Here is a 26,909-nt window from a genome sequence, read left to right as displayed (position 1 = left end):
AGAGAGACAGACAGACAGAGAGATAGATAGATAGATAGACAGACAGACGATAGACAGATAGACAGACAGACAGACAGACAGACGATAGATAGATAGATAGATAGATAGATAGACAGAGACAGACAGACAGACAGACAGACGTTAGACGATGGATGGATGGACGGACGGACGGGCGATAGATAGATAGATAGACAGACAGACAGACAGACAGACAGAAGATAGATCGATAGATAGATAGATAGATAGACAGACAGTGAGACAGACAGACGATGGATGGATGGATGGACGGACAGACAGATAGATAGTTTTATCCTCCTGTTGTATCTGCAGTGTCAGTGTTTGTGTTGCGTGTTAGTGAGTCTTTCAGTGCATACAGTGAGATTTCACAGCTGCTGCTGCTGATGATGATGATGCAGTTGTCATGGCGTCTATTCTTCTCCACTGTCACTGCTCATTCTTTCTCTCGTTGTGTGTGTGCGAGTATGTGTGTCCTACTTTTGTGCTCGCGTCGTCACAACAGTCCTTTGCTGTGGCAACCGCCTTTACTAAGCATGACACATGCGCACTCTGTCGCACGCTCCGTCTCACGCACCTGCCGGTGCACGCGCTCACCTAGCAGCCGCTGGTGCATTTTTTTGGACTTGCATGACAGTAGATATCTAACTTATTTCAAAGCGCTCACATTCGACTGTATAACTGTACCTTTATAACTAGGGAATCAATAGTCGATGAAAGCTGATTTCCACAAGAGCACTGATGTTGTGGTCATCAGTGTAAATGTGCAGACGTGAAGTCAGAGCTGGAGCTGCTTTCACAGACTCACTCTACAGAGATCGCGAACACATGACATTCAATGTGCCGTGGCCCGCACTGCTCCTACCGGAATTACCGACTGGCTGCTGCTATTGGACAAAAGTAGGTCAGTTCCAGCCTAGGGCTGAACGCTGCACAGATGATCCTAAATTCAGCGCATTGCGCAGCAGCTTCGCTGGGATTGGATGTTCCGTTCCGCGCACGCAACTCTCCACCAATCACATGCATGCGTGTTCTCTTTCTGGTGACTGCTGGTTACTAACACTGGCTGTTACTGTGTAGTCAGGGAGCATTGGCCATTCCAAGAAGATGGTTTTGTGTTTAGGGAGGTCAGAATGCGGGAGGGCTTAGTATAAAACAATGCATTCAGTTCAACTTTATTCCTGATTTTTATTTTCTTCTTCTGTCTGTCTCTCTGCCTATGTAGGCAGCATTGTAAGGCAACAGAAAGCTTCTGCCTATGTAGAGAGTTCCAGATCACTAGGTTTGGAACAGTTTTGTTTTTGTTAACTAAAACTAAAAGCATGGTTGTTGATTGAAATAAAACTAGATAAATATTATTATATTAAATATTAATATTACTAAATGCAATATTAATATAAAAAAATAGAAATGTCGCCATGATAAACTGAAATAAGTTTCCGTCAAAGCACTAAAATTACTAAATGGAAATAAATAAAATCTAAAATGAACTAAAACAAAATATATAAATAAAAAATAATTGGACCTAATTAGTAATAATAATAAAGTCCATAACAAAATTGCTAAACATTAAAAATGAAAATATATAAATAAAGGCTAATTAAAATATTACTATAAGTATAAACTATAATTGCATAAAAATAATACTAAAATAACAATGTTATAATGTTTAGTGTTTCAATATTCAATATTAATTGAATCCATTTCGAGGTAGTAATTATGCATCAAGAATAAATAGAATAGTTAATGATATTAAATCATTCTATTATTTTCATGTGTACTTCCTCTCACATTTTTTACTGATATTAAAAACAGCCCGGGGTAAATACATTGCAGTGGTTACAATGCAATAATCTGAATGAAATCGAGAACGTGCAACAATGTATCAAGCCATGATTGAAGAACACGCCCCCGCGCTCTCATTGGTCGGGGCTCTATTCAACAATTTGGCCTGTCCATTGACGTCACGGACGTCAGTCTTCGCACATGGAACTGCGAATCAATTGCGCTTTTGCGCTCCAGCCAGCCGAGATCACGGACGCGCGAGAACAGAACAGCCGCTGCTCTTCAGTGCTGCGCACGGGCTGAGGACTGTATTCCGACAACTCACTGCAGAGCTTTTATTTTAATAAGTTGGCTTTTTAAATTTCGTTTCTTCAGGTAGACTGATCTCTCCTTTACGCGATGGAGAAGATGTCTCGACCTCTTTCTATAAACCCAACTTTCCTACCTCCGACCCACGGCGTCCTGAAATCCCTGCTGGAGAACCCCATGAAGCTGCCCTTCCACCACGATGAAGGTAAAGGTGGGTGGATGTTGCTTTGGAAAGTTTAAATGGTCTTCTGCGTCAGCTGTTGGGTGTCAGGCGCGGTGCGCGCTTTGCTTTCATTATAATCTGCGCGTAAACGCGCGTCACATCACGGTGTTTTTCAGTACCTGCTCATGCCTGCATGCTGTCATGTATAATTGATTTGAATTCTGATGTGATTTTAGATGGAAAATTATGTTTATTATCATATTTATGTTGATATTTGCATTGCATTGCAGTGCAATGCATTCATTTTACGCGCAAACATAAATCCATTTCGCACTGGATTTAGCCGGAATGCATGATGTTACCTGCTTAAAATACGCTTGTTTTGCTGTTTATTAAGCATTTGCTCACAAAGAGAAAGAATAAGCAAAGTCTACTCAACCGATACTGACTTTATTTGGATAGATGAAGTTCGCACGCAATGGAGATAATTTGTACTTATAGTTCCCTATAGAGGGCGCCACTGAGAGGCTCTGATTGTTTTTGTGCTACAGTACCTCAATTCTCATCACACGTTTATAGTATAAATAAAAAGCTGTTTTATCTTTGGATGCACATAAGCAGGTCGTGCATTGGCAAGCTATAACATATGCATGCTGTTTTTTTCAGTGTGCAAAATAAATATGTTTATTTGGTTGCATTTTTGGATCGGTTCACCCGGTTTCTTCACTCTCATGGCATTCTTTCTAAAACTGTGCTTTCTTTCTTTTCTGGAGAAGTGCTGAGAAATAGCCATTCTTTTCCAGGGCTGAGCACCAAAATCACAAAAAGCACCATAAAAGTAACAGCTGGTAAAAAGACTGCGCTGTTGTATGACTTCAGCAGACCTTGAATAGAGTGCAATACTGTGTTATGGGCCACTTTTAAGATGCGTTGGTACAGTGCGTGTTGTAAAAAGCTGCGTAAAATGATTTAAATTGAATCAAATTTGGATACTTCTGTGGTGCTTGTTTATGGAACTTGAGCAGCAACTTTTGTTATATGAAAAATAAGTGCCTGAATAAAGCTCAACATTCCTTCTTTAGTGTTTAACAGAAAAAATGAAGTCAAACCGTTTTGGGGAAAAAAATAAATTAATAAAATATTTTGCATATTTTCATAAATATTTTTTGCATTTTGAAATTTACACTTTCACCCTAAATAATAATTACTGCATAACTTTTTTGTTAATACAATCTGCATAAATGAAATGTTGGTTTGGGACAACACAAATGTGTAATAAATAATAAAAATAATATTTTACATTACGCATATTTTATTAAGATTTTTTAAAATTGTTAAATTTAGAAAATTAAGCCAATTTTTACCCCCAAATTCTCATTATTCACATTACAGTGTAAAATTACTTTAATAAAGTAATTTATTTATTCAAATCAGCATAAATTAAATAAAGTTTTGGAACAACATAAATGTGTAATATATAAAAACATTTTATTTTAAGAAATATTAGGGTTCAATAGTTTGCATTGCAAAATCATGACAATTAAGCACATTTTAACCCCAAAGTCTTATTAATTTATTACAGAAAAAAAAATATATATATATATATATAATTTTTTTTTTTTTCTGTTCTGCACATACCAGCATAAATGCAGGTTTGGGGCAACACAAAGGTGTAATAAATAATATTTTGCATAAAGAAAATAAGGAATATTTTTTTATATGTCAGTTAAGCACATTTCCAGTGAAATGAGAGTGAAAAATGACTTGAATGCTGTAATGTTTTCATTAAAATCGGCATGCAACACAACACAAATATGCATAAACGATGACAAAATTGTAATTTTTTTAGCTGGACAGTGACAATAACACCTCCATCTTGTTCCTCCAGGGTTTGGGAAAGAGAAAGAGAAGGAGAAGAATTTGGAAGAGGATGGAACTGCTCTCAACATTCCTCAGTCCGCCTTCTTGGGCCCGACGCTGTGGGACAAGACCCTGTCATACGACGGCGACAACTTCCAGCTGGAGTATATGGATTTAGAGGAGTTTCTGTTGGAGAACAATATTCCCGCCAACCCTGGGAGCGAGCAGAGCCAGCCTTCCCAGCAGCCCCTGCAGCAGCAGCAGCCGCCCTCCGCCCCGCCCACGCCTTCGGTGGTGGATCTCAGTAACCGGACGGCCGCGTCCGTTCACTCCGGCATCGTGAGCCAGAACTGCCTCCAGAGTCCCAGCAGAGCAGGTACCGACCCGAGCCTCGAAACGACACCGAAAGCATCCGATCTGTTTCTGTTCACCTACGCTCTTAAAAACAGTGGGGTTTCCATAGAAGATCCATTTTGGGTTCCAAAAAGAACCTTTGAGTGAACAGTTCTAAAAAAAAGAACTGTTTTTAGAACATATTTAGAATCTACAGAACCCTCTGTGGAATGAAAAGGTTCTTCATGGAACCATCGGTGCAAATAAAGAACCGTTCTTTTTAAGAGTATGCTGAGTTTATCATCTTCTGCGTGTCACCTTGGTTAATCATCAGTGTTGGCTGACCTCTGTAGAGCTTTAAAGATTCGCCAGTGTAATAACCCAAAACTGAAGCGTTTGTGTGTTTGGTTGAAGTCCATGTGGTCAGGTGTTTGCGGATCATGTTGCGCTCGCAGCTTTATCTCTGCCACCTTTCAGATCAATTTAAGCCTGTTTTTATAGAAACTACGGATCCAAGGCACTTCTTCCAGTTCCAAAATGTTCAAAAGCCTTTATTCAAACATTGCTCACTCTAGAAACATTAAAAATGACCAATTGGTCCCCCCTGTAATGAGTATTTTGGTTTCTCCCATTTCTATTGAGCAACTGATTTGACACACTCTGAGGAAGGCTGGATGGCCGAAATGCATCAGTGTGCAGTGTTCTAGTCATTTTTAATGTTTCTAGAGTGAGCCATGTTTTAATAAAGGCTTTTTAACATTTTGGAACTGGAAGAAGTGCCTTGGATCCGTAGTTTCTATAGATATAATTTTGAACCCTACCAAAGAGCACCTTCTGGGACTATTAAACGGAGGTCCTTTCAGCAAGTAGCACTCCAATATGTTTTCTTTAAGCCTGTTTTTCTTTAGAGGCTGCAGAGGAAAACAGGAAGAATGTGCATCTGAATTCATATGGGGGAAGTCGTGGCCTAATGGTTAGAGAGTCGGACTCGTAACCCAAAGGTTGCGGGTTCGAGTCTCGTACCGGCAGGGATTGTAGGTGGGGGGAGTGAATGTACAGCGCTCTCTCCCACCTTCAATACCACGACTGAGGTGCCCTTGAGCAAGGCACCGAACCCCCAACTGCTCCCCGGGCGCCGCAGCATAAATGGCTGCCCACTGCTCCGGGTGTGTGTTCACGGTGTGTGTGTGTTCACTGCTGTGTGTGTGCACTTTGGATGGGATAAATGCAGAGCACTAATTCCGAGTATGGGTCACCATACTTGGCCACATGTCACGTCACAGTCACAGTCACATATGACACTGCAGATTTAGTAAGAAAAACCATAGATGATTTGCACATGGTACAGTTCATACTGATGCATTACACAGTGATAGACGTAAAAAATACCAGTTTTTAAAATCACGAAATAAAAAAAGCTTAGTGATGTTTTTTGCTACACTAGTCCAATATATTTGCTACATTGTTTTGAAGAACTTAGAAAATATATATTGCATTTTACTGTCAATATTTTGTATGTTCTTAATACTACATGCAAATATTTTGAATACAAATAATTGCTATTTTTAAAATGCACAAAAAAAACATTTGAATTAAGTGTCATTTAATATTATATGTACTTAATAATATACATTTTATTTTGTTTACAAAATAAAATGAAATGTAAATTACAAAAAATAAAATTAAATGTAAATATTTTTATTTTAAAATATATAAGTACATATTTTTAATATATGTTTGATAATATATGCATTTATTTTGATCAATATTTTGTGATTATTAGGTATTTATTATTAAAAAAATGTATATTTAAAATATAATTATGTCTTTTTTTTAATGCACAATTAAATGTATAATAATGTACAATGCATAATACTTGAAGATATTATTTAACAGTAGCATTTAATAGTATATGTATTTAGTATTAAATCCATTTTAATATATATTATGATGTATTGTATACATTTATTCTGTATAAATGACATAAATGCATTATATTACATGCATTATAATGCTTATATTGGGACCTGTATTATGATTGTGACACTTTTTCAACAAAAACCATAGACAGTTTGCACATGCACATAACACAGCTCATACTGATTCATTGGTGCATTACACAGTTACAGGTGTTCAATTATTATTATTATTTTTAATCATGAAACAAAAAAAATAGTGATGGTATTTGCTGCACTAGTGCAGTATGTATCACAGCACATGCTTGATGTGCGTTTTGTTACTCCGACTATGAATGCATCTTCCCAAACGTAACTGTTTTATTATGTAGTATACATTTGGCAAATGAAGAGCCATCCAAAAAAATTTTTATTTTTTTTTATACTTGATTTTGTTTTTTCAGAGAACTTAAGAATATTTTGTGCAATATTAGTATTAATTTAATTATATTAATTTAATATTAAATATATTTTAGATTCAAAGTTTATTTTAAAAATACTTTAAATACAATTATATTTAAATACATTAGAATATATTATTAAATAATATATGTATTTAATATTTATTAAAATATATTGACATTAATAATTGAATAAATGAGTTAATAAATATTAATACATGGATTATGTGAAATTAATTATTCTTCCAGCATGGTTTTTAAAAATATTAAATATATTTTAGATTCAAAGTTTATTTTAAAAATACTTTAAATACAATTATATTTAAATACATTAGAATATATTATTAAATAATATATGTATTTAATATTTATTAAAATATATTGACATTAATAATTGAATAAATGAGTTAATAAATATTAATACATGGATTATGTGAAATTAATTATTCTTCCACCATGGTTTTTAAAATAATAGATTAATAAATAATAAATTTAATTAAGTTTTTAAACTTTTTGCCACATTGTTTTCAGAGCACTTAATAAGAATATTTTGTATTTTTTAAATATTAAATGTAAAATTTTTACTCAATTTCAATTTATAATATATTGTATTATGTAATATTATATGTATTTAATATTATATATTTCATATTTTATGACATTAATTACATTTGTTCTGCGATTAATCGTTCTTCAACCATGGTTCATAAAATGAAAATGTAATTAGTTAAACGTAACTGAGGAGCCGTCAGAGTCACATTGATCATACATGCCTTCATGAACCAGTGACTTTCACACATACTTTGACAGCCATTAAACCTGTCATGTCAAATTAGACACATTTCCAACGGCATGCGTTACGCCTTTAATTTGCATAAATGCAGTTAGTGCATTAAATCATGTTATGGTTTATGGCTAATGTAGGCGGAATGCGTGTGACATTCATCCTGATAACACACACCGAACTACAGCAGATAGTTTATGGATGTTAGTAATGCAGGTATTTAAACACGCGTGCATGAGCAATGACAAACAAACACACCCAGCACACTCCTACATACATGCATGGAGATCATGTGTGTAAATCTCACAAAACACGGCCCATGTAATCCCCAAAATCAAAATGAGTAAAAAAGAATAGTATTTTGCATAAAGAAAATCAAGCATATGTTCATGACCATTACGATTTTTTTTTTGTATTGCAACCTTAATAATTAAGCACATTTTCACCCTAAATTCTCAATACTGAATTACAATGAAAACGTACTTTTAAACAGTATTAATAAAGAAATAAATATGCAAGCAAGCGTAAATGAGCATAAATTAAAAGCACAGTAAATGCTACCAAGGTATATAACTAATATACAATTACAATAATTGATTATTATTTATTTATGTATTTTTTTTGCAATATGTAGATTTTATGTTTATTAAATCTACAAATTTATATAATTAATTATCGCTAATTTATATTATATCATTTGTAATAATATAATATAATATAGTAGTGAAATATAACCTGTTTCGACAGGTTTCAGGAGATTAATTTATTCATATATGTAGGAATATATTTCTATAACATTTTATTGACATTTTTGATGTTAAGAGAGAAGTTGACAGTTTAATATATTTAAGTGTAAGGATTTATCAAATCTGGACTTTATAGCCACTTCAAGTGATTAAAAATGAAGTGAAATGAAAAATCTCAAAAGCCATCAAAACCTTTCTAAAAACTTGATACGAATTTCTTCTATTCAAAAAAAAAAAAGTCAATATGTTGTATTTTTATTTAAAATATTCTACATATTTTTATATTTAAAATAAATACGTTTTTAATATATAAAATATTACTTGTTTTATTTAAATAAAAAATTATTAAAATTTACATATATTTATGTATTTAAATGTATTTATTTAATATGACATGCTGAATAAATTCATTCAGAAAAATTAATTGTTCTTCCACCATGAAAAGAAAGTTAAATTTAATGAGATGCATAAATTAAATCATATTTGTAAATGTCATTTCAAACTATTATTTTTAACATCATCCATGTTTTTCATAGCGTTCCATATCATGTGTGTAAATATCAATGACATTTCTTTCTCCTTGTTTTGATTTGCTGAAATATTGAAGCAGGCATGTTTTGACACGATATTCATCCTCTGATGTTTTGGACACGGTGCATCTGAAAGCAGTTGGGAATATTTATCTGCCAGGATTTACAACAACCTGCTGACTTTATAGCCACTTCAAGGGAATACAAGTGTAGAGTGTGTACAGTAACCCTGTGCCTGCTTTCATTAGACGGGTCTCTGTAATTCTCGGTTAATAGGCTTGAAATATATTCGTTTGAAACACAAGCGATGCTGTAAAAGCGTCTGACCGCGGTCTCACCTCACACACGACAGATTCACTTCACTGTGAGTCTTCAGTGCTCGTTTACATGTGTGTGTGTGTGTGTGTGTGTGTGTGTGTGTTTTCTGTCTAGATGGGCGGTTCAGGCTCTGTTCTGCACATTTCGGCTCATGTGAAACCAGCGCGTTCTCAAAGCAGCGTGTGCGGCCATGTGATCAACACATGCGTCCGCGTGTGCCGCGCTGCTGAGAGAGAGAGAGAGAGAGAGAATGACACGCCCCTCCCATTCCTTTCCAGCGTTCTGATTAGGCCCCGCCCCTCCCACCTGTGTGTGTGTATCTGGCTGTGTTTCTCGCAGCAGAAGTACAGTATGTTCTCAATGAGACTCACATTGCCTGCGTCGTGCCGATTCACGTGCGACCGCTGACGCGACGCTCGAGCAGAAAACACACACTCTCCCGGAGGGAAATAGAGAGATAGGCACAGATAAAAGTGTTATCACAACAGAGCTTGTGTTTTGGGATGTAGGCTGCAGAGTCACCGTACTGCTGTTTTGCAGAGTTTAATTTTAGAAACGGGCTTAAGTTGCATCTAAATTAAATTGACAAGAGAATTTACTAAGTTGCAATTCACAGAAATTCAACACAAATAATTGCACAATTAATTTTGTCTAATTATTCTTTATTATGTAGTATACATTTGGCAAATGAAGAGCCATCCAAAAATGTTTATAATTTTTTTTATACTTGGTTTTTTTTTTTCAGAGAACTTAAGAATATTTTGTGCAATATTAGTATTAATTTAATAATATTAATGTAATATTAAATATATTTTATATTCAAAGTTTAAAAAATACTTTAAATTTAATAAATAATAAATTAAATAATCGTCGTAAATAAAGTTTTGAAACTTTTTGCCACATTGTTTTCAGAGCACTTAATAAGAATATTTTGTATTTTTAAAATATTAAATGTAAACATTTTTACCGAATTGTAATTTATAATATATTATATTATGTAATATTATATATTTAATATTTTATGACATTAATTACATTTGTTCTGCGATTAATCGTTCTTCAACCATGGTTCATAAAATGAAAATGTGATCAGTTAAATAATCTTTGTAAATTAAGCAATGTTTATACATTTTGCCACATCGTTTTTAGAGAACTTAATAAAAATGTTATATTTTTAAATATTAAATATTTCTAAAATGTATTATGTGATATATGCAATGTATTATTTAATATTATATGTATCTAATATATTTTGGCATTTTTAATAAATGTATTAACTTTAATTCATTAAAAGCTAGGTTTTTTTTTTTTTTTTAAATATTCCATACGGATGTGAATGAACATGTTAGTGAATAAAAAAAAAAAAATGCATTATTAAATACTACATTTACAGTAGTTGCATGCATTTATTTCAATTTCTTTCCATTTTTCTTTTCTTAAATGCAAATACAAATGACTATTCTACATTATGTTCGCTGCCTCAAATCAGATGTACAGCTAAATAATTCACTTCTGAGTGCGTGTGCTTTCTGTGCAGTATCCAGCTGCAGTTCTGCTCCACACGTCTTTCGCTCTTCAGCTTGTGAATGTCTCTGTGAATGTCTGTCGGTGCGAGCGGCTGTCAGCAGTAGACTTCGCTCTCTATGTGCGTGAGAGATGGGAGAGGACTAGTGTTTATGTACTGTTAGCAGTAGATAGCAGAGCGAAACAAGGACGGGTGGAGGTTATTCATCAGCTTTGAGCACCAGAATGGATTGAGGAGCACTAATTCCGAGTATGGGTCACCATACTTGGCCACGTCACGTCACTTTTTTTTCACTTTATAAACAAACACAGAGGGCAGAAACAATGTCCTGACACCTGCTCACCAAGGCTACATTTATTTGATTAAAAATACAGTAAAAACAGTAAAATTGTGAAATATTATCACTATTAAAAAGATTTGTTTTCTATATCAATATATTGTAAAATGTTATTTATTTCTGTGATTTAAAGCTGAATTTTCAGCATCATTACTCCAGTTTTCAGTGTCACATGATCCTCCAGAAATCATTCTAATATGCTGAAACATTTCAAATGTTAAAAACAGTTCCTAGTTTTATGGAAACTGTGATGCATTTGATTTTTCAGGATTTTTTAATGAATAGAAAGTTCAAAAGGGCAGTACATATTTGAAATAGGAATCTTTTGTAACATTATAAATGTCTTCACTTTGGATGGGATAAATGCAGAGCACTAATTCCGAGTATGGGTCACCATACTTGGCCACGTCACGTCACTTTTTTTTCACTTTATAAACAAACACAGAGGGCAGAAACAATGTCCTGACACCTGCTCACCAAGGCTACATTTATTTGATTAAAAATACAGTAAAAACAGTAAAATTGTGAAATATTATCACTATTAAAAAGATTTGTTTTCTATATCAATATATTGTAAAATGTTATTTATTTCTGTGATTTAAAGCTGAATTTTCAGCATCATTACTCCAGTTTTCAGTGTCACATGATCCTCCAGAAATCATTCTAATATGCTGAAACATTTCAAATGTTAAAAACAGTTCCTAGTTTTATGGAAACTGTGATGCATTTGATTTTTCAGGATTTTTTAATGAATAGAAAGTTCAAAAGGGCAGTACATATTTGAAATAGGAATCTTTTGTAACATTATAAATGTCTTTACTGTCACTTTTGATCAATTCAATGCATCCTTGCTGAAAAAAAAACTGTACAATTTAATCAAAATAATAATTTTTGAACTTTTAAATTGTAGTGTAGTTCAGCCCCTGCTGGTCAATGTTGCAACTGCAACATTCAAAATCAAAAAAGGTGCATATAAAAACATAGGATATAAACAAAAGTAAGCAAACATATATGTGTCGCTGTCTGCTGTGTGTTTGAGTTACTCACTACTGTTGACTCAAAGGAATCAGGTATTTTCAACCAGTTCTTTCCAACAAACTGTCCAAACAAACAGACTGACTCAAATAAACCAGGCTTCCCGATGCTCTTCCTCACTGCTGGCGGCTTCAGAGGGATTTCGTGTTTTCAGGAAAGATCAGAATTCCTGATCGGATGAAGTCCTGGACCGTGGAACAGTCCAGAAGCACACAGCCAATGGAAAGCTGCTCCTCGCGCTAAATCCTATTAGTGGCTCTTATCTGCAGTCCGCTGCTCCTTAAAACTCTCCGTAACCGCTTTATACCACACATTTAAATGAAATTGAATACAAAGAATGTTTTAGTGAGTTTCTTGTCAATTTAGAATAAGTGAAAACACTTACTGAACTCAAAAACTTATTTGGACACCAGGCTTATTATAGTTTAACTAAAATAAAATCAACTTTTTTTTATTTCTGGTAGTTGCCAAGTTGCAAACATTTCTCATTTTAATTAATTTGATGTACTGAAACTGAAATTAAAATGAATGAGAGAGAGAAACACCCATCAAAATTACTACAAATGTAAAATTAAAATAAAAAAATATATAAAAATTGTATTGAAATTTTAATTTGACTCAAATTTATTAAAAAACATTTATGTTGCTTGAAATAAAATACACATTAACTAGATTAAAAATTATATATTGGCAAGTTAGCAAGGCAACATTTCCGATTTTATTTCAGGACGTGCTAAAATAACTAAAATTAAAATTAAATAAAAATTAATAAACAATGATGTAGACATTATATATAAAAAACTACTAAAACTGACAAAAACTCACAACAAAATTAATGAAACCTTAACTAAAATTAAAACAGAAAATATATATTTAAAATGGATTCAAAACATTAATATTATTATTAATTTTAATGAAAACTATAATAGTATAATACTTGGACACTCAAGTCACTTTGTTTTCATATTTTATTGCATTATATTTGTCTTATTATCATATATTATATTTGGATAGAGACATTATATTCCGTTTTAAATTTTATTATTATTATTATTATTTACATTGTTCTTCTACCTTTTGCCTTAATTTCCTTAATATTTTACATTTACATTTATTATACATATTAGTATATATAGTATACGTCTCTTTTTCGTGTGCTTGTGGTGTTTCTGTACAGTAAACAGTACTTGCTTGTCAAATGCAGTGACATTCAGAGTCTAAGACTTTAATAGCAGCTCATTTTATGGCAGATGTTGGTTTTGTGTCAGTTTCGCTGACGTCCGTTGCTCACGGCTCGTTTCACCTCTTATCAGTGCTCCTACCAGAGGTTAAAATAGGGCTTGTTAGGGCGTTTTTTTTCCAGCAGCCGTCCACTTCCCCGAGCGCAGATGCCTCCCTTCCCTCCGTGTGTGTGTGTGTGTGTGCTTGAGGAAGTGAAGGCTGGGGTTCATGGGACGGTCACGATCACACCCCTGTACACTCTTCCACCCGAGATGGTCCTCACTGCAAAACACAAGATCCAGGGGGCGTGGTTGGATCCTGATCCAACTCCTCCCACCTTACATATACCTAAACACACCCATATACACCCCCTGATCCCTAAACCCACCCATCTCCACCCCTAAACCTACCCATCTCCACCCCTAAACCTACCCATCTCCACCCCTAAACCATTCCCAATCTCCACCCCTAAACCTACCCATCTCCACCCCTAAACCTACCAATCTCCACCCTTTAGATGTGGATCCAACCACGCCCCCTGGATCTTGTGTTCTGCCGTGATGGGCTACTGTGCCACCCAGCACTTGCACTCTCACATGCTTTCTTTCACTGCGTCAGCACTCAGACTCCGCCCTCCGCTCCGGACAGAGGCCTGTGATTGGCCAGCAGACCTCCACCCCTCAGGGCCAGATCAGACGCTCTGACTGACGGAGATGAACAGACTGAGGTTTATTCAGATGGCGTCGTGTGGAGATCAGAGCTGTTATACAGGAATACGTCTGGAAGATCTAGAAACACACACACACACACACACACTTCATTTCACAGGCTTTTCTACTAACCATTAAACTTGTTTAAGTGACTGTTTACTTTCTGTTCTTTGCAGGTGCAATATTGAAATAATGTTTAATCGTAGCCTAGTCTAATCTTTCTCTGAATATATTCTCTTTATTCTGTTTGCTATAGATAGATGATCCTAAATGATTGTAAATGATGACTAATTATTATATTAATAACATAATATAGTAATATAGTATATTTAGTACATAATAAATATAGTATTATATGTTTTATTATAGTTAGAGATTATATTACTTTATTATACTATTTTAAATACTAATAATACTTATTAGAATTATATTAATATTTATTATGAATTAATAATATATTATTTATTATATATTATGTATTGTCTTGAATATTTCTTATCCTACTTGTAGACCCTAAACAGTCACTCATAATTATACTATATGATAACATATTATTATTATTATTGGATTTTGTCTCATAAGCATGAACATGCATAATATGATCATTTAAAGGCAGTCAAGATAAGTCAATATTATCATTACATCTCACTCAGAAAAAAAGTCCTGAGTCATGTTGGCCGTTTGACCGTCATAAAGCGGGTCTTGATCGGGTCAGTTTAGATAAAGTCGTTCATGATTTACTGTCTACTGGTTTGTAATCTGGCAGGGAAACACACACACACAGAGAGAGAGAGAGAGAGAGAGCTTCGTCAGGCTTAAGCAGCAATCTGGGTCATGACAAAACCTCCCATTGCTTACAGCTGTGACCTCTGACCCCTGCTGTGTGTTTCTGTACAGCTCCTCATATTCATTTTGCTGCGGCTCATGAAGGACAAGTAGCTTTTGAGTTTAATTGTATATTCTGGTTGTGTGATTCAGAGTGTCTGCGTTACGTGCAGTTAAAGTTGTGTTAGTGTGTGTTTCAGTAGGATTTTGTGTGTGTGTGTGTGTGTGTGTGTGTGTGTGTGTGTGTTTGATTGCGTGTGTGGACGTTTGCCAGCTCCTGGCTCTCCGCTCCTGTTTAATGACCCTTAAATCAGTCAAGAGTTTAATTTGATCTTCTAATCCTTCACTAACGAACACACACACACACACATTCACAACACACTCGCTTGCTCTTGTGTTTGACGTCAATCAATCACGCAGTCACCTTTACTGCATCAGTGTGCATGCAGTGTGTTTTTAAGGCAATAAGCTTAGTTACTTACATTATTATATTAATATATTACATTATTATATATAAGTAAATGTATTTATAAAATAATTTAAAAATCATATTATTATTCATATTATTATTTTGTAGTTCAAATTATATTATAAAACAACAACTAATAATGTAATAATAATAATAATAATAATTGTTTATATACAATTATGTAAAATTATTTATTACTATTATAAAACAATATATATATATATATATATATATATATATATCTCGTTATTTATAAACATACAAATATTATTATTATTAGTGTTACTTTGTAGCGAAAATTATAATAAACAACTATAAAACTAATATTTATTTTTATAGTATTTTTTATTAATCATTATTACTTATTGAGATGAGTATTATTTCGATTTTTAATCCAATTTTAAATATTTGTAAATATGTGCGTCTATAAGGTGGGTTCATGTGTCCACTAGTGGTATTGCACATAACCAAAAATCAACAGGACATGAAACTTGATCCTTTTTTTTTTTTACTTTTTAAAATAAATTTCTCTGGTCTAATAAGCATTTTATAATGATGTTAATGTTTTAATTATGCTATTTCTTTTATATAAAGAAAACTTGCTGAGCAAGTTTCCTTTCTATAATGCTAATAAACATGTTTAAACAAATCCTGATTGGTTTTCTCTCTTCTCTGTCTCGGTCTTTCTCCCTCAGTTCTCTCCTCACGTGACACACCCAGTCCCATAGATCCAGACTCCATCCAGGTTCCGGTCAGGTACGAGCCCGACCCCGCCGACCTCGCCCTCTCCAGCGTCCCGGGACAGGAAATCTTCGACCCACGCAAGTGCAAATTCTCAGCAGAGGAGCTGAAGCCGCAGCCCATGATCAAGAAGGCGCGCAAGATCTTCATTCCAGAGGACATGAAGGTAAACATAAACACTGAAGCATGACGCGCAAAGAGACGACAGAGAGCAGCCAATCAGAGAGTTAGTCACGAGTCATGTGACTGTAGGCTAAATCTAAATCTGTCTAAAAACATGTCAGAAAATGTAAAAAATAATACTTTTTTTTTTGGTTGTTTTTAAAGAATTTTTGCGGAATAGAATCTTTAGTGGAATTTTGTCACCAGCGGAAATTCCAAACGGCAGTGTTAATTTCGTTGATGGATTATTTTCGTCATAATTTTCATCAACAACATTTTCTCACCGATGAAAACGAGACGATTACTAAAAAAAACTGTTTTTAATGACAAAAACAAAAACTAAAATATACTCTAATTTCTGTTAACAAATAAAAACGAGACGAAAATGTTAGGGAAGGACGATTTGGGAAGATATACAGACTCAGTCAGGACTAATGTTTTACGTGGTAGTTACGAACATTAACCGCGAGAAAACGCGGCGCTGTGGCGCGCTCTACAGGCTCACGCAGCAGCGCTTCTGACTGCTTCAGTGCGGGTTGTAATCAATGAATAGCGTGCATTTATGCGAAGCGATTTCTTATGAACTAATGTTGATGAATTATGACAATGTTTACTATACAATATTTATATGGTAATATGTTTTAGACGGTTGTAAGAATCTGAACTTGAATGAGTAGCCTGAAACTGTACAGTCAACAGTGCAGACATTTCAAAATAAGAGTCACAGTGTATTTCAAGCTTTTTTCCTGGTGATTATTGATATTTTGGGTACATAAACTGTATTTAGTTTATTTAATTTAATTTCAATTTAATTAACAACTATTGTAGCTTCGGTCTGGGATTCCCCATCACAGGATGGACAGACTAAGAACATCAAAATATTATTTCATAAATACATTTGACTAGTATCAGGTTTTTATAGTTAAAACTAAAACCATACAAATATTCTTCATTAATTGGAATCAAATAAATGTTAACTGAAATTATAAAACAAATCTATAGAATAGGAAATAAATATCTAAAATACATCAATTAAAAAAAAAACGTATTTTATTTCATTTAGTTTATAAGCTTTAGCTTAACCTGATGTACTAAAATAAACAAAACAGAAATAAAAAATAATAATAATGCATTACAATTTAACTAAACCCTTTAGATATTAGTCGACTAAATCTACTTCAAATTTAGTCAACTAAAATTGTATGATATTTAGTCGGCTAAAACTAGACAAAAACTAATTCAGATGACTAAAACTAAATCAAAATTTGCTGTCAAAATTAACACTGCCAAACGGATAACTCGTTTTTCATTTGTTTCTCTCTCTCCATCTCCACACAGGACGACAGATACTGGGCACGGCGCAGAAAGAACAACTTCGCAGCCAAACGCTCCCGGGACGCTCGCCGGGTGAAAGAGAACCAGATCGCCATTCGTGCGGGATTCTTGGAGAAAGAGAACATGGCGCTCAGACAGGAAGTGGCCGACCTGCGGAAGGAACTCGGCCGCTGTAAGAACGTTCTGGCCAAATACGAGGCGCGGCACGGCCCTCTGTGAGCCCCTCCCACCTCACACAAACCCCGCCCCCGAGCCCCTCCCACCCCGCACAAACCCCGCCCACCTCCACAAATGCCCTGCCCACCACCAACCCCCCAGGGACTTCTGCGTGCCTCTTTAAGAGGCGACAAATTCTCCTCTTCTTTTTTTTTTCACGTTTCTCTTTTCACTTTTCTCTTTACAAACCCAGTTTGCGTTCTTTAGTTGATTTTGTATTTCATGTGTGTGTTTTTCCTCTTGTGTAGTTTCACACATTCACTTCTCTCTCTTTCCTTTTATTTGTTCCGTTCGTCCATTTATTCCTTCACCAACGATGGATCGTTTATCTGGAAATGATTTTCTCTGGAGTGTTTTATACACCTGTAACATGGACTGATAAATATTTTCCTCGCCGCTCGCCCTCCTGTCTGTCAATCAACCGCTCGGCCCACCCCCCTCTTCCCAGAGGCTCCGCCCACTTCCTGTTGCTCGAGCTTCTTTTTGCGTATATTAATGTATTTTAGTTGAATAGCTGTAACGCACCGACACCTTTCGTTCTGTGAAGTGTGTAAAACACTAGCTAGCGTCAGAACATGATGTTTGTTTTGTTCTTTTCCTATTCTATGTGTTTTGTCTGTTTTATTTCACCATTTCTTTTAAACCAACACCAGCGTAGTTTTTGGCGTCTTTCCCACATTGTCCATAGAGCAATAAGCCTGAATCTCTTCAGAGGGCAAAACACATGAAATGTAAGCTAGCCTGTTTCATAGCGCCATAATTTCTGCTGTAGTGCGGAAACTTTCCCTTCAAAACTTTCCCTCCAAAAATGCTGAGTCCATATTTGTCTGTCTTTCTGTCTCGCTCTAACTCCCTGCACTAATGCGTGTTTCACAATCTGATCTGGTGCAATGTTTCTACCTACACTATAATCTGCCTGATATATTTATGGACTTTCGTTTTATTTTATTTTTTTGAATGGAAGAAATTTTTTCAAAAATATTCAGCTGTTAATTACTACTATTGTTATAGCTGTTCTTATTGTTATGGCTGTATAGTAATTTTTCCTGATTGTTTATTGTTTTATTGCATATTTCAGCATGACTTTGCAGAGTTGCAGCCTAAATCTAATTGTGAATGGGTCTTTTTCTTTTCTTTTTTCCCTTCTTTTTTAGGATGGATGATTATTCTATCCTATCTTTTTATTTTTATTGTTATAATTTTTTTTTTTTACCCAGAGCATGTTTTAGAATTTTCATTTGTCAGTACAAGCAGATATTTGTAGTGATTTATTTTCCTTTTTGTTTTGTAGCTTCGCATGTCTGTCGGCTGTATGACTGTAATGAATGTGTTTTAAGAGGTTTTGAGCCGTTCGTTGAGCAGGACGGTGTTGTCTCAAATACTGTGGTTGAAATCAGTTTGTTTACTGCAGACCAAAAGATACAGCACACAGATTTATTGATAAAAACAGAGTTTTAATGTTTATATATATATATATGAAATCTATTCTAAGTTGCTTTTTTTGTACAGTATTTTTCCTATATAATACTGTGTGAATATTTTCAAGGCACAACAAATCCAGAGTAGTGCAAGATAAATATATGATAGCTTACATATATATCTATTATTCAAAGCTAAGTGACATAGTGTTTTGATATTATGAAGTATATAACTGGGAGTAAATGCGAAACCCGCCATCATGTCCTCTATTTTGGGCATTAAAAACCTTCTGCACCCTCATATTCAAATAGCCTTTAGTATTCTGTCTCAGGGAACGCTAGCAGCCGGACCTCAAACCATAACTCGTAATAAATATTAAATATATCTATATATATATTGCTGTGTTCTGTACATCAGTAGTTTTTTCCTATAGGAAGGAGCTGCAATTCCTCAGTCTAACTCACACTCTTGATGCTGTGTTTCATTACAGAGCATTTTACAGTATTGCTATTGGTTCTTTGAATGGAAATCTAAAGGCTATGCTTTTTTAGTCTATATAATTGAGTCTTTTTCACAGCAGAGTGTTGATATTGAATGTTTAGTGCGGCAGCTCTGAGCGCTTTTGCTTGGTTGAATGTTAGAAAAGTCTTGTTGTCGATGGAGTCACTGGGTTTGAGTACAAGGTTTCGTAAGGTTCTGTAAAAGTTTTTTTTTTTTTTTTCCTGGTCTGAGATCAGTTTGTATTCTGTTTATTCTATTAGAAGTTACAGGGTTTAAATACAGGACTTCTGATTTCAGGTCAGAAGTTGCGTTTGATGCGCTGGTGACTTTGTCGACAGTAAAAGTCCTCGTCTGCCCCAGTTCAGGCCAAAGTTGAGATGAGCACAGATTTGTATTATTGAAGATTGATGGGGAAGAAATGACGCTGTTTTTTTTATTATTATTTCATTTAATTTCCCTTGATTTTCTTCCTCATGTCTGTTTGTTTGTGGTATAAATGCAGATGTGAGACACGTGTATAAAGCCCTGTGTAGTCTGTTTCTATCTGTGCAAAACTGAAATAAATCCAGGATTAAGCCAAACTGCTTCTCGTGAATAATGACCCCCGAAAATACCATTTCACCAATGTGTTCCTCTCCTTGTTAGATGGGAAAGTTATTTCAGGTTAAATAGGTTTGAGTCTTAGGCCACCATTTATGCTTCCTTCATGTGCTATCAAAATTATCGTAAATATTAACAAATTGGACATGAACTGCCTATCAGGTTGTAGTTATGACTGGGAAACCATTTTGATACCTGATTTTCCAAGTTGTGCGAATCATACATTTTAAACATGGCGGAGGAAAGAACTATTGTTGTAGTGATGGTTGTAACTAACGAAATTTCGCACGCACAAAATATCCATTTGCAATTGTCACGCAACTGTATATAGCATTGCTCACACAGAAATCCTATATCATGTAACCAACTTGAAAATGAACATTTTCGCTATCACGCGTGGAATCCTATTGGAATGATTGGATTTCGCACGCGAATTTTCGCTGGGAAAAAAAACGGTGAATGTGACTGCATTGTCCATATTGACATATAACAAATTGGTGTGTATTGTTATGTATGTTACACAGCGAAAGCAGCATATTTCACTGAAAGTAGCAAGCCATCTCGATATTTAGCGCGGATTGTGAACGAACCGGATTTTATTCAAAATATGATCACATTCGACATCAAAGCAGCTGAACTCGATTAATTCGTTATTAACCAACTTCAGAAATTAGAAATTTCTGATAGCACGTGAAAGCGGCATTAGACCAGAAACAACTCAAGCTGGACAGTTTGGCAATCTTGCGTAATCTTATAAATTCATGTTTGCAGTAGGCTATTCCCTGTTTTCCAGGACACCGCAGTGAGATTGTGTGAAACTGCTTGGCGTCTTTCTTTGGTAAAATTCCCCACCTCAGTCCTGAACGGAACCTATAACCATATTGAACCTGTTTAGTCCAGTGCCTTGAATTGCAACATACGATTCCACACACATTTTAAAGCTTAAATTACTTGGACCGGATCGAACATGCATGGAAAGGGCTCCCGCGCTGCTCCAATCAGACTGACCCCAAAATTTCTTTGTCTTGAAAAGACAAAAACCGCCGTATTGAAAGGCAACACCTGCAGACAGTCTATGAGAGAGACTCAAAGCTGGAGATGTTTGCTCTTGTGTGTCACGCAAATGGAAGCAGAAACCTGAACCTTTACTCTCTGCTGCCACCTTTTGACTCCTTGTTTCTCTGTACATTTTAGAGTCCAATAAAGACTTCAGATTTTCTCTCAACGTCTGTGATTGTCTTTTTTCATAACTTGGTTTGTCTGAATTCTAGACATTAGCCTATTTGTTCTATTTAGGAATTATAGGATCTAGGAATTATAAACATTTGCGATTAAAATCAGGTTGGGTATATTATTTTGATTAAAATAATTCAAAAAGTTTTTGTTTGTTTTTCTTATAGGAATAACATGCACTGATAAATCACTCCAAAACATTATTTCAGTACATAAATTATTATTACACATGTATGATTAATACATGTATAATTAGTATACATGGATTATTAATAATATAATAACAAATAACATGAAACAAAATACAATATAGCAATAAAATGTAATTATGTTTTAAAAAATATAATAAATATATTTCTCCTTTATATCAATACTTTTTTTGCATTTAGATTACTTTGCTAATACATTTGTCTCTAAACAGTACATTTCTTTACCGATTTCTATTCAAAATAAGCGGTTTCAGTAATTTCACTATAAACTCTCATTTCATAACATTAACACACTGTATTAACATGAAGTAACAATATATTTTTTTCAGCAATTATTAATCTTTGTTAGTTAATAACAATACAGTTGCTCATTGTTCACATAAGTTTCCAGTGCATTAAATATTAACAATAACATGATATTAACATTTTGGTAAATATTCAATGATGAACGTCGAGATTAATGAATGCTACAGAAGTACTAATTTATATATATATATATATATATATATGTATTACTGTAGTCGTTATTTATTTTAAATATACATATACTTATATATAATAATAATAAAAACGCTATAGTAATGAGAAGAAAAACATCATGAGAATGACAACGCAAAAAAAAAAAAAAAAAAATAAAAACAAACATAATGGTCCTAAAAATAGTATGCTTTAGTTTCTTGCAATGCAACTGCAATTTTACTGATTCAACTTTTTTTTTTTTTTTTTGCAATTCAACTTTTCAAGATTTGGGGGTGAAATCTGACCCGTTTTTGTCATTTTCATCATAACAGACACAGGATGTTATTGTAGGATGTCATTCAAAAGTCATTGGCTAACACTTCTTAATCACAAGCCCATCGAATATTGTGCCAAATTTGAGAAACTTCACAAAATGTCTTTAAGGTGGTTCAGGCGGTGAGATAAAACATCCTATAGCATCATAAACCTGGTTGTGCAGAGAAGCATTCAACATAGTTTCTATCCGCCATCAGCCTGCAAATGGAGTATGAAAGAGAAGTGGTTCTTCCTGTTAGAAAAGTGCTGCTTAGAAAAAAAGCTCTGTGCAACACTTTCAAATCCTGCTGAAAGAGCAGAAACACGGGGGAAGGAGACGCCAGGAGTGTAGAAAACCACTAGCGCTTTGTAGAAAACAACTAGCGTACGTCTGAAGTAAAAACCCAGTGAGTTGAGATGCAAAAATACAGATTTGATACAGAAAGTCGCACGAGTAAAGAAAAGTAATTCACTACAGATGATATGAAACTGCTACTGAGTGTGTGTGTGTGTGACTGAATGCACGGAAAAATCATTAAATATCAAAAAGAATCACAATTCATCTGCTTCCAGTGGAATATATTTACAAAATACTGATGAAAATGGGGAAAACACACAAACATTGTCGTCTTGGTGCAACTGTGGCAAATGTGCATTCAGGACTGCGACACACACACACACACACACACACACACACACACTTCACTGATCCCAGTTGGTTAGAAAACCGTAAACATTGCATGGTCGTACTGGTAAACGTTGGTGTTTGGAGCATCCGGTTGTGATGTTTTGGTGATGGAGGAGGAAATGATGAGGGAGAGGAGCTCAAGCATCCCTGATGTCCTCCAGCGGGGGACTGCGGTACAGGTACTTCCAGATGGCGTAGTAGTGGATGGCGGCAGCAAGAGCCACGAACACGTGCCAGATGGCGTGAGCGAACGGAATCACACCGTCTGATTTGAAGAAGACGACACCCAGGCAGTAGACCAAGCCTCCGAACGCCAGCTCATACAGCCCGTCTGTGTTACTCTGATCAAAACCAGAACCAAACACAGTTACTGACATGAAAAACATCGAATAAAGTTGTGTTTTTACACATTTGACAAATTGAAAACCAGGCAAAAATCCATAAAACTAAAAGGTTCCAAAAAGGAACATTGATGCCATAGAAGAACCATGTTTGGTTCCACAAAGAACCTTTCAGTGGTCAGTTCTTAAAATAAGCATTTTATCTTAGTGAAGAACATTTTAAAACCTCTTTCCATGATAAGCAATGGAAAGATTGTTAAAGGTTCTTCATGGAACCATGTGTGTCAAGTTCAACTTCACAGTTGCGAGTGAAAGGAGAGTTTTATAATGACAGGACACGCATTTATACAACACTTTATTCAAATGGAAGAACCGCTCGTTCCGCGCGTAATACGTCATTACGCTAGTTCTGCGTCATTGCACATGCGCAGTCCTTTCAGTTTCGGGGTTCAATCCGATCGAGTGTTTACATGCACTCTCAATCGTATTAGAAAAGGAATAAATCACCCCCTTCAATCCGATCTTTTCAGTCCGATTGAGCCGTCAATCCGATTACAAATGGATTATTTGGTTGCATGTAAACGTAGCCATTTTTACATTTTCTACAATTGTTTTATTCTACAACAAAAGGTTCTACATAGAAGCATCAATGACAATAAAGAACCTTCATTTTTAAGAGTGTAATCTACTATATTTACATCTCAGATGTGTAAAAGGTAATTTAACAATGTTTTGATGGTGTTGCATATGGAGTGCTGCAGGAATGAAGTATTTTTGGAGGCCGACACCCTGAAACGAGTTCACATTTGAACAATTCAATGGTTTTTTTTTAATGGATTTTTGATTTAATGCCTGAAATAGGGTCGGTGGTTAACACAGGTTAAGTTCAGGGTTAAGCTCAAGATATTGTCATGTTTTATTCTACAAAAAAAAATACACTAGCAATATGCCCCTGTGATTTTTTTCTGAAACTTACTTGTCTTGAAAAAGGCAGTTAATAAGGATTAAAAGAGTTATTAGACGCTTAACAATGGTGACGTTGAAGTCATGTGACCATGGTGCAGTTTATTTATAGCCAACGTTTAGCTTTTTACTTCTGCTGACTGCATTTAGGCGTCAAAATTCATAAACGTTGTGAAGATTTGATGATGAACAGAACGTGTAAGAATCGTAAACTTTTGTTGGTCACAGAGGTTATTTTTTTTGCAATAATCCAAAAGCCAAAGGAAAAGTTGAGCTTTGAATGCAGGGAGTTTTATTTGGTGCCCCTGGATTTTTTTCAAGCACGTGTAACTACTGCTCCTAACCACAAGGTGGCGTCAGTGTCTGTGACATGAGACACATGCTGTATTTTGTATGTAATGAACACAGAGCTGCTGCTGTTTTTGACTCGAACATCAAACAAACCCGAAGTAAAGGTTATCAATAGTGATTACATTTCAAAGCATCTCTGTTTGCTTACTACACCGAACCCAAGTCTTTATTGTATTGTACAATGCACACTGTACACACGTGCTGTATTTATACTGTATATGTAAGGGTGAATCTCACAAAAGCTGTCAAACTATGCCTGGATCATATTTCACCTAGAAGTCAAAAGAAAACACAAGTAATAATGAAAATTGATATATGAATCATATGAATATATGATTATATTATATTTTTAATATTAGTATTGTTTGTAAGTAATACAGCAAAAAAAACCTGTGGTTACAAGACAGAAAAACATTTATAAGTCCATTACATTAACGTAGCTGTTACACTACAAAAAAAATTTTTTTTTAAATGACACTTTTTATTTTTATCTCAACTCATGAAAAATAATCTTAAATATAAAAAAAAAAAAAAAGTTTAGAATAATTAAAAATATGAATATTACAGTATTTTTCATAAGTAATACATTAAAAATGACTGGGATTACATGAAAGGAAAAAAGATCTCTGAGTGCATTATATTAATACACTTATTACACTACTTAAATTCCAAAATTTATTTTGTGATTAAACTCTCCTAACATGTATATTTATATACAATTTGAGTTGAATTACTGAAATAAATGAACTTTTCCACGACATTCTAATTTATTGAGATGCACCTGTATATATATATATATATATGTGATATATATGATTTTAGGGTAAACTATGACCTGGAATTTTTTGGGGATATTCACATGTAATTGTCCATGTGGTAACAAAGGTTTTATTCAATTCTAATCAGGTGTATCAGTGACTCAATTCAAATGCTGTTGTGTTTGATTCTGAATTGCTGAAATCCCAGCTCAAGCATGAGTCGGTTGCATAGTGAACATTTCAGGTGTGACAGGTTAACGTGAACAGCCTGAGGACTCAAAAACTGGGTCAAAGGTGAAGGTGATCAGATTTCCTTCAAGGGAAGGTTGGAAATTTCTTGTTTCACTATAAAACATCATGGTGACTATACATTTAGTTTTCTTCAAATCTATAATACAGAAATACATCTGAAGTCATTTTATGGCTTTTGTTGATGTTCGATGCACTAACATTTGGATATTTACATCTACACAGGGTTCCCACTCTTTCATGAACACCAGATTCAAGGACTTTTTAAAGCACTATTTATTTAATTTCAAGCACCTATCAAATTCACACCCCAGCATATGTAGCATCATGAAAGACCTGTTACAGTACTTAACTTTTCACTTACACTTAACATTTACATGAAACATTTCAGAGTAATGAGGTTTTGAATGTGTAGGTTTCATAAATGTAGACCACTTTGAGCAGTCGTGTTCAAAGGAATTTAATTACATCCATTGAAGTCAATGGAGTTCACACTGGTAATATTAAAATACAATTTCTCAAATATTAATAAAAATATATATTCTTGCATCAAACTGGTTTTTGCTGTAATTCTTGTAAAAGATTTAAATTTGAGAGAATTTCTCAATTTTTAAATTAATAAAAAGTGGTTAAACAGGGCTCTACGCGTACTTTTCTTTTAAAATAAAAACAATTTTTAGGAGCACAGTCAAACATTTCAGGAGCACCTTCTAATCAATAATCAAATTCTGATCAAATATTAGCCTTCCCATTACGAGATGATATTTGACTCAAAGTGATTTACAGGAAATTTTGCTTTTACACCTTTGTAATGGCATTTTTCTAACTTTATTAAAAGTATGTCATCTTTAATGTCAAATTCAAAAGAATTATATTTATAATCTTTTTAAAATTTCTAATTAAAACAACAGAATAAAATCAAGTAGAATAAGAATAAGTTACCAATCAAATAAAATCAGTATTAAAAAAATAATTTGTACCACAGAGGTGGCACAGAAGATTACAAAAGTGGCTTGTAGGTGTATTTTCAGATGTTTAATGAAGCTCA

At 34.4% G+C, this 26,909-nt stretch overlaps 2 protein-coding genes across 4 annotated transcripts in view; one reads left to right on the top strand and one right to left on the bottom strand.

Moving 5' to 3' along the window:
- The first annotated feature begins 1,988 nt into the window (after positions 1-1,988).
- On the top strand, positions 1,989-17,888 carry LOC107710981 (hepatic leukemia factor-like). The gene is made up of 5 exons (XM_016515880.1): positions 1,989-2,314; positions 4,161-4,508; positions 16,017-16,228; positions 17,563-17,806; positions 17,871-17,888. Exons 1-4 carry the CDS (start codon positions 2,200-2,202, stop codon positions 17,776-17,778), a joined length of 891 nt encoding a protein of 296 aa, XP_016371366.1. The 5' UTR covers positions 1,989-2,199; the 3' UTR covers positions 17,779-17,806; positions 17,871-17,888.
- A 4,376-nt stretch (positions 17,889-22,264) lies between these two features.
- Positions 22,265-26,909, bottom strand: part of LOC107710982 (monocyte to macrophage differentiation factor-like) — a 27,231-nt gene continuing 22,586 nt past the window's right edge. For 2 of the 3 annotated variants that reach the window (XM_016515881.1, XM_016515883.1), the window contains exon 7: positions 22,265-23,540. In XM_016515881.1, coding sequence (XP_016371367.1) covers positions 23,337-23,540 — 204 coding nt within the window. In that variant the 3' untranslated portion in view covers positions 22,265-23,336. The remainder of the gene's footprint in view (positions 23,541-26,909) is intronic. The other variant, XM_016515882.1, reaches the window with a different exon arrangement.

This window comes from Sinocyclocheilus rhinocerous, unplaced genomic scaffold, assembly GCF_001515625.1.
Source record: "Sinocyclocheilus rhinocerous isolate Xijiao unplaced genomic scaffold, SAMN03320098_v1.1 scaffold146, whole genome shotgun sequence".
NCBI classification, from domain to species: Eukaryota; Metazoa; Chordata; class Actinopteri; order Cypriniformes; family Cyprinidae; genus Sinocyclocheilus; species Sinocyclocheilus rhinocerous.
The sequence above is the reverse complement of the archived record's forward strand: the minus strand, read 5'-3'. Positions and strand labels throughout refer to the sequence as shown.